Source organism: Hemicordylus capensis, chromosome 10 (genome assembly GCF_027244095.1).
Source record: "Hemicordylus capensis ecotype Gifberg chromosome 10, rHemCap1.1.pri, whole genome shotgun sequence".
Classification (NCBI taxonomy): domain Eukaryota; kingdom Metazoa; phylum Chordata; class Lepidosauria; order Squamata; family Cordylidae; genus Hemicordylus; species Hemicordylus capensis.
Genome location: NC_069666.1, coordinates 27,203,429 through 27,216,298, shown reverse-complemented (window position 1 = coordinate 27,216,298; position 12,870 = coordinate 27,203,429). Strand labels below are relative to the sequence as shown.

At 42.8% G+C, this 12,870-nt stretch overlaps 1 protein-coding gene and 1 long non-coding RNA gene across 5 annotated transcripts in view; one reads left to right on the top strand and one right to left on the bottom strand.

Annotated features, from left to right (window-relative positions):
• LOC128335136 (uncharacterized) overlaps positions 1-12,870 on the bottom strand; it is a 39,847-nt gene that overhangs the window by 9,678 nt on the left and 17,299 nt on the right. The window contains exons 2-3 of the long non-coding RNA XR_008311520.1: positions 12,604-12,713; positions 126-193 (exon numbers count right to left, since the gene is read on the bottom strand). This is a non-coding gene — a long non-coding RNA (uncharacterized LOC128335136). The remainder of the gene's footprint in view (positions 1-125; positions 194-12,603; positions 12,714-12,870) is intronic.
• RORA (RAR related orphan receptor A) overlaps positions 1-12,870 on the top strand; it is a 417,924-nt gene that overhangs the window by 391,677 nt on the left and 13,377 nt on the right. For all 4 annotated transcript variants that reach the window (XM_053273017.1, XM_053273014.1, XM_053273018.1 and 1 more), the window contains 5 exons: positions 864-985; positions 3,186-3,318; positions 8,198-8,305; positions 10,734-10,844; positions 12,253-12,365. In XM_053273017.1, coding sequence (XP_053128992.1) covers positions 864-985; positions 3,186-3,318; positions 8,198-8,305; positions 10,734-10,844; positions 12,253-12,365 — 587 coding nt within the window. The remainder of the gene's footprint in view (positions 1-863; positions 986-3,185; positions 3,319-8,197; positions 8,306-10,733; positions 10,845-12,252; positions 12,366-12,870) is intronic.

Here is a 12,870-nt window from a genome sequence, read left to right as displayed (position 1 = left end):
GGCTGGTAAAACATCTCAGTGCGTTGTGCCCCATGAGGTCAAGCCTGTTTTGTCTTCCGGCCTAAATGGCCCTTGTATTTGACAATCAGGTGTTGGCAACGCCAAGCTTTTCTGCAGATTCTTACCTCCATGGACCACTGTAGAATAATGCTCTTTCTGTCCCAGGCTAATATTTAATCTTCTTTCAAGTACTCTGTGGAGGAAAGGGAGAAACAAAGTTAGAAATAGTTTCTTCTTCTTGGCTGTTTACTCAGTATAGCCAACCACACACCCCCGGGGGGGGGATCATTTTATCTGTCTCTCATTCTGATTCATCCTGGTCCAAATCTCCCTCTTAGGTCCATTACACTGTGCTCATATTTCAAAGAGAGGGTGGTCTAAAAAGAAAAAAAAGGGGGGGGAGTAATAGCAGCTGTCTAGTTCATGTTGTGCAGTAGCTGTTCTACTACAACTACTACCACACACCTCTCAAATGGGAGAGCTAATGAAGGCTTTTAGCTCAGGGGTGGAGCACATGCTTGGCCTGCAGCAGGCTTACCTCGTTGGGAGTATTTTTGGCAGCCTCTGCCTGAGACTGCAAAGAGCCATGGCAGTCAAGAGTAGACCACGCTGGGGCAGATGGACAAATGGTCTGACTCGGTAGAAGTATTCATATATACATATGCATATGCTAACATATAATATATAGGCTGAGAAATACGGATGTACTTCCTGGGAGTCAGGATCCCAATCATTGGTATTTTATAAATGTTTTGTCTAATTCATCTTTAATGTAATGGCTGGCTAGACAGAACACGCACAAGGTCAGCCGTGGGGAACCTTTTTTTAATGCATGCCACTTCTTGCTCACTCTGTCTGTTTAGAACATCTTGCACAGAACATTTCTAAATCACACATGGAAACCTGCCAGTATTTGAGGGAGGAGCTACAGCAGATAACATGGCAAACTTTTCTACAAGAAGAAATTGAGAACTACCAGAGCAAGGTATTGTCTTGGATAAAAATGCCCAAAATGTTGTACAGTGTTCTTGTAATTGTCTTATTTGAAGTGCTTCTTGACCTATAGGATTTTTCACAATCTGAAAACCAGCTTTTCCTCAGTCAGCCAGGGGTGTGTGTGTGTGTGTGTGTAATCAAGTAGCAGTAAACTGCAATGTTTGCATCATGACCTTGATGGTGCAAACAGGTTCCATGTTATTCAGCATTCTCAAATCCTAAAAACATGTATTAACTGACTGTAAAGAAGTTCAGATGAACTTCTAAAATCTTACCACCCACTCCAAACTATTCCTTGTAGGTGTCCCTATTAGTCTTATTGCTTAATTTGAAGTTTGAAGAGTCAAGTTTCAATCCAGCTTCTGTGGCTTTCTGACGCTTCCCTCTTTCTTACTTTAGGTAAGTGTGAGGTTGCTGTTCAGTTTTGCTAATAGCTCTTGCACATCCTTTGGGACCAAGGAAAAAACCTGAATAAACCCTGAAACATTTAGGACTCTAGTACAGGCTTGATTGCTTAGATTTCTTGGAGCTGGTGAATTGTCTTAAGGAAAGCCAGGTGTTTCACATGCTCCCAGGATCTAAGTGACAACATGAGTTTGTGACTGGGATAATCTGGAAGCTCCAGGAAGAAACCCTGTGAAACTGTCTGCATCTACATGCATGAAAAGTGGTAGAGACAGCCCTCTCGTTTTTTTCCCTCCAGCCTGCCAGATGGTGGGCTGCTTCTTTGTCCTTGTGGAGTAGACTAAGGAAGCAGAGGAAGGAGGCTAGTGAGCTCTCTTGCTGGAGGATGTGGGATGATGAGGCCCATTTGGGCTTAACATACATAAAATGCAGAGGCCGAGAAACCTGCTGGTTGGGATGAAAATAGTGCTGTAACTTGGTCTTGCAACCCTCCATAGCCATGGTTCTTTTTGTCTCTGGTTTCGATGAGAACAGCTGTTAGAGGTTCATCTAACAGCTTCGGACCTGTAAAGGGGGAAATTTCTCGAGTGTCTGGGGATCCTGGGATGGGCACCTATGGATTCAATTCAGTTGGACTTCCTGAAGGCAGCCCTCTAGTTAAGGGTGGAACCCTTTTTCTTATCAGTTTAAAATTTGGCACAGATAATCTGTGAAATATAACCTAGCCATGTTCCAGAGAAATTTGTTTTTAAAATGAGTGAGTTGCAGCACTTAATTCTGAAGTTAATCTTAAGATGGCTTCAGATTAAAGTCTTCCTTCTGTTTTCAGGCATAAGTGTGCTTCCCCAAAACACACTTATTTGTTCTTTTCTTACCTGCTTAGATTATGTCAAAAATTCAGATTCCAGAGGTCTGCCTATTCACTGGGCTGGTAGACGTCTGCTGTGCATTCTCGAAGCTATGGAGTTTCAAAGTCCCCCGCTTAGATTCCTATTTATGTTTGGTTACAACACTGAAACCAAAAAGGGGTGAGCTAAAACTGGCAGATCCAAAAAGTCACTGACTGGGGCGATAAATCTTCCAGGGAGGAAACTCCTCCCAGAAATAACAAGACTGCCTCATGTTTGCACCCCATTCTAAGCTCTTAAGATAAATCAAGGTGCTGTGGGAGTGGGGAAGAAAGGAAGACACTCATTACAATATTCCAGCTCAGACATGAACTATGGTGACATACCTAAAATGTATTATGTTTTCAGGATTCCTCTTATATAAGATAAGACGCAGAGCTGCTGAAGGGGCTGGTTTTTCTTTCTATTTTCCACTTTTCTAACACATACAATTCTCATTGAGATGAATAAGCAGTACTATCCAGACATTCCAGCTCATTTTTACTATTACAATGCCATTTCCTAGAGCTTGGTCATGTGTCTTATGCAGAGTAGAACTAGTCGTCATTTTCTCTAATAAAGGTTATGTATACTAACCTTTTATATTTGTAGTGTAGTGTACTGTTAAAATCCTGATGGTAATTAAAACAAACCCGATTAACCTCTTGCATCTCTGTACACTATGTGTGAATACTACTTCAGGATACCCAATTACAGATTGAAATGCAATACAGGAACAAGTTGAATTGCTAAATATGGAAGCCCTCATTGTCCATCTTGACTGCCCACCAGCTGTAGACCTGAATGGGCAAGGACCTTGTTTGCTTTCTAACATCTTTCTTTAAGAACAATTTTAGTAAGCTTGGAATAGCAGTCTATCCTTTTTCTCTTTAACAGCAAAGGGAGGTTATGTGGCAATTATGTGCGGTGAAAATAACAGAAGCGATACAGTATGTGGTGGAGTTTGCCAAACGCATTGATGGCTTTATGGAACTGTGTCAAAATGATCAAATTGTGCTTTTAAAAGCAGGTACGTAGGTGTATTGAGAGGTTTCCTTGCTAAACAGTTCTGGTCATCTGAAAGATTATGTACTCTGAGTACAAGGATTGTCAGTTTCAACTATAGATACTGTCTCAAATTTCCTTATATATTGGGAATGGGGCTGTAGCTTAGTAGTAAAGCTTTGCATGCAGAAGATCTTACCCTAACAGGCCGAGTGTGAATTTAATCTGGAAGACCTTAAACTTGACAAGCCCAACAGAATAACTTAATCAGCGAGACTTGGAACATGACCTTGACAGGCCCAACAGGAGATCTTGAACTTGAAACCTTGATCACTTATACCTCGAACTTGGCACAGGCTACTTGAGAACATGAGCCCAAAGGCAGGGTGCAGGGGCTTGGCTGACTGCAGATTGTAGGCTGGGTTGGGCTTCTGGGATGCTCTGGAACACAAGGCCGGGCCTGCCGGATCAAGCCCAAGGCCCATCTAGTCTGGCATCCTGCTTCACACAGATGCCTCAAGGAAGCCCACAGGCAAGAGTGTGGTGGCTGGGAAAGACTCCTGCCTGAAACCACAGAGAGTTGCTGCCTCTCTGAGCTAATGGAGCATTGTTCTCATTCAGTATAAGGCAGCTTCCTATGTTCATTCCTATAGGAAAACATAATCACTGGCACTTTGATCATCTACATTTTGAGGAATGGGTACATGCATGGCTTAGATATTTGTGATATCTAATTTGCTGCTAAACCCAGAATGTTTAAAAGACTGAGACTTTCAAAATAAATGTCAGCATCAATGTAGGAATTCTGTGGCAAACATAAACCTATTTGATTCTATTATAATAATCTTTGTTAGCTGTTAGAGGACTAAAACATACAACAAAAACACAACACATTAAATCATAAGACAAAAAAGGTGAAAAGAAAATACAAAATACAATACAGCACAGCTTAAAAACTAATTTTAAAATCTGGAAATCTAGGGAGGCTATTGCATGCATGGGGTGGCACCACTGAAAAGGCCCTCTCCCTTCTAGCCACCAGCCTCATCTCATTTGGCAGGGGCTCCTGGAGGAGGGCCTCCAAAGATGATCTTAAGTTTCGGGTTGGGACATAAGGGGCAAGGCGCTCTCTCAGGCAAGCCATTTATAATAAGGCAGTATACTGCTATGTGGTACAAAATATAAAATAAACTTCTGAGTTATAATGGGTTGATAGGGAAGAACCTAGAGGAATACTCTATTACTTAAATGGAAGCCATATAAATCTGCATTTACTAATTAACAAAGTTAATCTCAGAATCACTCTGATAGAATGTTAGTAAAGTTTTTTTTAAAAAACCCACTGGCATTCAATTGAGACATTCCTGGTGAAAACCCATCCCAGTAGCCTAGAGCTACAAAATTAAAACAGTCAGATGGCCTGTAATGTATGTATTCTTTGTATGAGGCTTCAAGGTCAAACAAACTCCTTGACACATAGAAGAGCTGGGTTGAAGACCTATGGACAGACAGACTTGGAAGCATTGAGGTTGTTAATTTGTTTTGGCTCCTTATATTTGCTGAAAAGTTCTAGTCATCCAACCAGGTTGTACAATAGCCAGCTAACATTGTCCTTGAAATCAAAGGGCTTATTTGATTAGAAGGAATTTATTCTAAGGGGAAAGGAAGATTTGGATGCTAGTTGTATAATGTTCCTGATAGAATAAGGGCTTATGAAATGCCCTGGAAAGCCGTCCTACCTGATCCTGCATGTGAACTACATCTTTAATAAGTGCAACTGGCATACAGTAATGAAGTTCTCTGTTGCCAGCTTTGTATGTTCAAAAACCATAAAATGGCTTACCATGACCATTCATTTCCCTCTATGGATGGAAGGTCTCCTTGTGATGGGTCCTCGGCACTCCCACGACCTCAGAGGCAGGGTGATGCAAATAAGGCAAGATTTTGTCCTTGAGGGCACCATGCTGGTTTTGGATTTTTAAAAGCAGTAGAAAGGTCTCCAATACAAAGGGTAAGATTTTAGGTCCAAAAGGCAATGGGGACCAGCTGGAAGAATAAAACTAACCCAAACAGAAAAGAGAGAAAACATAAATATAGTTACCAAAGAGGCTATAGCTGGAAAACCTAACTTCCACCAAACATACTCAGAGGAGCAGACAAGTCAATAGGAGACCTTCTGTTCACTGAGGAGATGAACATTCATGCCAAGGCCAATGTTTTCTCTCTCTCTCAGTGGGGGAAGGTATCTTCATGCTGAGAGATAAAGCTGAGATATAAAATAGAAGTGTGTCTATCAGGGAGGAAGTCTGGCTAAATATGAATATTTAAGGAGACACCACCTGGTGTAGAATTTGTGTGCTGAAGAATTTGGCAGAAGCGTGAAGGTCCAATTTATAATGCCTAATAAAAGTGGAGGGAGTAGCCCAAATGGGAGCTCTACATAGATTGTAAAGAGGAGCATTAGTGCGCAGTGCAACAGAAGTGGCTGCTGGAATGCTGCTGTGATCTTGACTTCAGTAACAGAGAATTGTGAGCCATGTTTTGATCTACCTTGCTGATGCGGCTTTAGAAACCTTTTGACCTTAGAAGATGGGTGAAAGGACTAAAACAAGGTCCCAAGACCTTACTGCAGTTCAACTAGATCTTAAGAGCTCTTTGCACATCTAAGATATGGCAGAGGTGCTTCTCTAGGTGACTGGGTTTCGGACAAGAAGGCGGCAGTATTAAGCTCCTGCTGACTGTAGAGAGATAACTTTGGGAAGAAAGGTTAGATCAGTTCTGAGGACTACTCTGAATGAACTATACAGAGCTCTTTCCTGACTGAAAAGGAGCTGAGCTCTGAAACCTTCCAAGCTGAAGTGATAGCAATAAAAATGCCATCTTCTATGACAAAGGTTTGAGAATCTGAACTCAGGGACTCAAAGGTCGCCTTGGAGAAAGCATGCAATACTTTGTATAGGTCCCAAGAAGGATAAATCTAGGGACAGTAGGAGGGTGGAGAATAGAAGTCTCCCTGAGGACACTTCACAATACACAAGTGAACGGACAGAGATTAGTAACCTAGGAGTTTGAGCATGGAGGAAAGAGCTGAAACATGTCTTAAGGGGGGCACAGCCCCTCAGAAACTTCATCATTCAGGGAGAATAATATGGAGAAGTGTATCTGAAGAAACAAGCTTTTAACTTTTTTCATTTAAAAGTAAAGTTGTGCCGTCGAGTTGGTGTTGACTCCTGGCAACCACAGAGCCATTTATACCATCTTAAAACATCTCCAAGTTGTTAGAAATTTTTAATAGTGAAGGACTGCTGAAAGCTAGAATAATTTGAGTCACAGCTGGATTACAGCATCATAATAAAGGGGGCTGGTAGACTGGAAAACTGCACATCTTGTCCCAAGCTCACCTGACTGATCTTGAGTATAAGAGTTGGTAGGAGAATCTGGAAACAGAAAAGGAAGTATTGGTCTTAAGACTTGCTGACATTCCTTTCACAAGGCATGGCCCTAGACTATTCTTTATCCTTTATTTCTGTTACTACCACATTTAAGGCTTCACCAAATAGATGAAGGGTTTGCTTTAGACTTAATGTCCACAATCCACTTTTTAAACCATTACAGCATTTGATGGCATCCACAGCTATGGCCCATGAGGCAATAAGCGCAGCAGTCTTGGCCAAAGTAGTAATGCCTATGTCTTAAGACAGACCACTGATTAGGCACTTCAGCCAATAAGCAATTTACCCAGGTAACATAAGAGACAACCACCTCCCTTATAGCCAAAGAGAGAGCCTCATAAAACCTGTACAGATTAAAATAATTTCTTTTGTTCTCAGCATAATTTAAAGAGGCATCATCATCCTTGGGAACAGCAGCACCAAAGACCAAAGCCACAATAGAGGCATCATCTACAGGAGCCTTTTGATAAACCTATTCTGTCCAAAAAAATTTTTTTTAAAAAAAATTCTAAACACCTGAAAATTTGGGAAGACAAGGATTTATCCCATTCTGCCCTGAAAGTATCCTCAAAGGATTCTAGAAAATGAGATCTAAAGCCTTAGTTCAAGCACACTGGAATCTGTTGAATCTGAGAAGGCTCAGATTCAACAGGAACCTCTTGGATGCAGTTAGAGGGACTTTCAAGTCTTCTGAAAAAGTGTGGGAAATTCCTCAACAGAAAAGAGGGTTTGATGTTCAAGTGCCCTCTATGGGTTCCTCATCAGAAAACGCTCCTCCTACTGCATGCAGGAGCTGAAGTGAAGCAATGCTGGTGGAGATACTGGCTAAAGGGAGGGACACTTCTGCTCCTCTGAGGTGGTTTGGGCAGAAGCCACCAGAGATGACAGATCAAAGGCAGTAGAGGCCATCGGAGCCACAGGCTTCCTCCTCAGAAAGTGAACTTAAACCCAGAGCTGTGAGAGTGAAGTCATAACTTGTAGCCAAACAACCAAAAATACCTCTCCTTGTGGCAAATAAAATCTCTCTTTTTAGTAGCCTTGCAAAGCCAAAGGAGAAAAGCACCTCTGCACTCCCACCTCAAAGCAAGCAGGGCCGAACTAGGGGGAGTGGGGGTGTGGAGCCTCATCCCTTGAGAACAGTGCCATGCCTGATTTGCCTCTGAGGGAGAAAGTGGGGCAGTAACCCATTGTGAGGACAACTTCCTCCACTGAAAGAAAATATAGCCTCTCTTTTCTATTTTCTGACAGAACACAGTGAAGCCACATTTTGCCATCCTCACCCCAGGATACTGTTCTTTGTAGCTACTGGAGCTATAAACATATAAGGGAGATTTGAAACGTGTCATCTATTTAAGAAAGACATGGAATAAATTAGTGTTTTGGAACCATAAGCACACTACTGTTTTTTCTCAAAAAAAAATTTTTTTTAATCTTTTCCTTTCTTGTGTTTAGGGTCTTTAGAGGTAGTGTTTATCAGAATGTGCCGTGCCTTTGACTCCCAGAACAACACCGTGTACTTCGATGGCAAATATGCTAGCCCTGATGTATTCAAGTCCTTAGGTAAGGAAATGAAGTCCTGTACTTGATAAGAAAGCATGCTTTTAAAAGTATTTGTTTACAATTGTCTTATAATAAACTAGACCCATACACATTCTGTGCTCTCCCCAGTATGGCTACCCTCTTCATTGTGTTTTTCAGCAAGTCCTAGCTGTTTATTTTCACATTTATACCCTGCATTTTTATGATAGCACAAGTGAATTTTGGCCCGTTGAATAACGGGCACTAGTAACGGCGCTCCTGGCCCCCCGCCGCCATTCCCCCTCCCTCCGCCGTTCCCCCCTACCTTTAAGGGCCAAATCGGCCCAGGCACTTGCCCCCGCCAGGCCGGGGAGACGGAGACCGGGGGCGGAGCGGAGGCTATGTAACTTTTTAAAAAAAATTTACTCCCACCGCCGCCGACCGCCCACCCTCCCTCCCAGCTGCCGAGTCCCCCTTACCCTGGCCGACTGCTGTCGGCCGAAGACAGCCCATAATTTAAGAGGCAGAGAGGAGCTCGCAAGCAGAGCTCCTCTCTGTGCAAAGCCTCTTGCCGAACTGCCGCTTTGGGCGCAAGGGACGCAAGCGCCCAAAGCGGCAGTTCGGCAAGAGGCTTTGCACAGAGAGGAGCTCTGCTTGCGAGCTCCTCTCTGCCTCTTAAATTATGGGCTGTCTTCGGCCGACAGCAGTCGGCCAGGGTAAGGGGGACTCGGCAGCTGGGAGGGAGGGTGGGCGGTCGGCGGTGGCGGCCGCGGGAGTAAATTTTTTTTTTTAAGTTACATGGCCTCCGCTCCGCCCCCAGCCTCCATCTATTTTGGCCGAGGCGGCGGCTCTGCCGCCGCCTCGGTCACTTTCCCGCCGCCTCCTCTCCGGCTTCTTCGGGGCGGCCGCTTCTGGCCGCCCAGGATGGCTGCCGGGTGCCAGCGAGCGTGTCTCCCTTGCCCTGTTCTGCGCCTGCGCGAAGCGCAGGCGCAGAACAGGGCAGGGAGGCACAGACACACGTTTGGTGTCCGTCCACGGACGGACACCAAGCGTTTTATTAGAGAGGATGGCCTGATGTGCTTAATGTTGGAGTTCAGCCTGGGAAGTTCCATGCGTGTTCTAGACACCATGCCATCTGCACTTCTGTGATCAAACTGGAAAATGAAAGCTGTAGAAATGTTTTCTGCATTATTGTATGAAAGCGTAGGTCCTCTAAGGACCTTAACAGAACATTGTAATAAGCTTGGAGTACTATCCAAGGGTCCCTATAATAAGTTTCCTTTTTTGGAATCCATCAGCTAACTTTCATCTCTAAAAGGGTTTCAAAAGTAACCCTCTGTTTTTGTAGTCTGATCATTTCTCAGTTTAGAGTGTATGCCGGAGACATTTTTAAACATCATATAGTGGATAACCATATCTAGAGATAAGTCAGTGGACAGTATAGCCATGAAAAACAGCCAGTGTTTTAACCTGTTTGCAGTTTCCTGCACTGAGCAGGGCATTGTGTGAGAAGACCTCCAAGGTCCGTTCCAGCACTAAAATCCCATTATTTGTCCCAATCAAGATTCACTGCTAAAAGCATAATATGCTTAAAAGCAAAAAAAAAAAAAATGTTGCAGAAATGTTGTTCTGGAGAGTGGGAAAGAATTCTTCCCTTTCTTCTCCCCGCACCCCCAATGGGTATTCTTTAACCTTGCAACATGCAGCCACCCCCACCACCCCTGCCTATTCCCTGCTCTGGGATGCTTACTGTAAGTGTTAGGGGCTTGAGCAGGCAAATACCCTCTCCCCCCACCCCACATTCTCCTATTATTTTTATCAACTTCCATGTTCTGTGTTTTAACCACAGACCTAATTGATTCTCGCAGTCTGCATGGGTTCTTGCTCCTTTAGACTCTTTCATTCTCCCCTGGAGCAGTGGAAGCTTCCTCTAGATAACAAAGTTGAAACCCAGAATTTTGGCAGTGCTGTCATTGAGCAGCAGCAGCAGCAAATACAAGAGTTCTCCCTCCCCAGACAATGAAATGAGTTAGATCTACATATAAGATAGATCTATGCCCTCAGAAATCTATGAGATCCTGAAAAGTTCTACAGGCTTTCCTTGTAAGGAAGTTTACAAGGCTGTCCTGTTTTTAAAAAATGTGCAGAGGTATAGACTTCTACACAACTAAGGAGCCCCCTCACAAACACGCACGCGTGCACAAAGGTGTGTAGAAGCCCCTACTTGGTTTGGGGAGGCCTGGTTTCATTTCCAAACTGGTAGTACTGGAGCGCCTCAGTTTGCTGCTTGTTCCTATGATGGGAGTTGGGCAAAAGCACGTCTGTAAAGAGAATGCTTACATTTCACTCTAATGTGAAGAGAAGAGCTCTGGCAACGCATTCTCCATCTAATCACTGCCTCTTTGAAAATAAAGTATTATTCTGTCTTTCTGAAAGAGGCCCTTTGTGGTGCTTGTTTTCTTTTTGGCAGGTTGTGAAGATTTCATTAGTTTTGTTTTTGAATTTGGAAAGAGCTTATGTTCTATGCACCTTACCGAAGATGAGATTGCATTATTTTCAGCATTTGTTTTACTGTCTGCAGGTAAGGCACAAAATACTGAAAAATTCAGCCCTGCATGAAAATGTTTAATTTTGTATATGTCTTTAATCATTATTTGATGATATTCCATAACTGTGAAGTGTCATCTGCATGTTGTTGACCCTGTTGCTCCTCTTTCTCTTAAAAACCAGCAATTTAATAGCTACTGAAAGAAAGGAGCAAGATGGAGCTACAATTGGCTGAGTTCAATGGTCAGTTGTGTAATCTCCAGTACTGAAACCATTCCACTGATTAACAGAGTTCCAGTGATACCGAAAGTGACTTCAGTGGTACAAGGAAGCACCAACAGAGAGGATGTGCAAGTGATTTGTGCACATGCTCCCTGTTCCTCTAGTGTAACTTGTAAATCAGCAAACCTCATCCCCCAATTTCCCAAACCTTTGGAAAAACTTTGTTCTGAAGGAGGGAAGCAAGATTACTTGAAAAACCAAGGGCTCCTTTATAAGAGAGCCTAATGGTGAATGCACAACCCTTGTATTTGCTATGCTAAAAACAAAGTGCTTAGGATGGAATGTATAACTAGATATGTTAGAACAGCATTGCAGAACATGACTGTAAGGGCTGATTCACACACATAAGTACATCATTTGGCAACTTGTCACTTAAAGGTTTGATCCATTATGGAAATGGATATTGACATCCCTCAAGGGTTTGTTCCATTATGGCTGTTTCAGAGGTACAAGGCACTGCATGCTGTTGTAGTCAGTGAGTGAAGAGCAGGCATGTGTGAACCTGCCCTTAGTTTAGCATAGGAGCAGATCTGCTTGTGCAGGTGCTTAGCACTAGGTGCTGAGATACAAACCGCTGTCACTCATTCATGGAACAGCCTAAGAAATGGCCTGACTGAGTGCTTTGAAATGAACTCTGTTAAGAACGATTCAATGATGAAAATTAGTTCTATTTAACACTGCACATGACTGCAGCTAAAACATTCACGGTCAGATTTTCATGTTACTTTCTGATGTAAACAAGTCATCACAATGTGGTTTTACCTTATGGGTGAGAAGGCTAGTGGCAACAAGAAAATCATTTTGTGGTTTTGTACAAGTGGACTTCAGTCACCCTGAAATAAATTGGAAATGTGCATATATATTTGTGTGCAGGACTGCAAACTTGTTCCTTTCAGACCAAGGTGTTGTTTAAAATTATACTGTTTTTATATATGGCCATGCATTGACAAAGCAAGAGAGCCTCCTTGTGGCACATCCTTTAGAACTGCAAAACATTTTGGTTGCCAGATTTTGCCATGTTGTGATTTGCAATATTTGATACAAATAGTAAAGTCACCCCAAACGCATCTAAATGTGACAGGGATGAGATTACCTACAGGATAAATAAGTGTGTGTTGAAGGGTGAACATACAATGCAGGTGTTTTACTCTTAATTTTAGACCGATCATGGCTTCAGGAAAAGGTAAAAATAGAAAAGCTCCAACAGAAGATTCAGTTAGCACTTCAACATGTCTTGCAGAAGAACCACCGAGAAGATGGAATCTTAACAAAGGTAAGGCCTGCAGAGTCTACCATTATCTGGTGATCATTAAAGTCTCCTTAGCAAGACTCAGCAGGTTGGCATAGCTTGTCATGCAATGTTGCTTGTTTAAAATCTGATCTAACAAGTTGCAAACATTTTTAAAACAGGAATGAAATAATGGGAAGGAAACTGTTTGAAAATGGAAAACCAGTCTTACTCAAAATACACAAGTTATTGTTAGTCTTCACAGAAATACACGTTTGCTCACCTCATTCTCTGCTTCCCTCTAACATATCTATGTTCCTTCGACAAAAAGTGGTATTGAGCAGGGGCCATCTGGGCTCATCTTAGAGAGCTGTTGACATTGCAGGAGCTCCACTGTGGGACAAACGAGAAGAAAGTGCTGCTCAGCTTATGCAAAATGCTTACACCATTTTTTGCTTCCACAAAATACTGCCACCAGCACCCATACATGTGGACAAAGGGCTTTCAGGTCACAGGGTGCGGCATCTCAGGAGGTGTGAGTCACATCAAC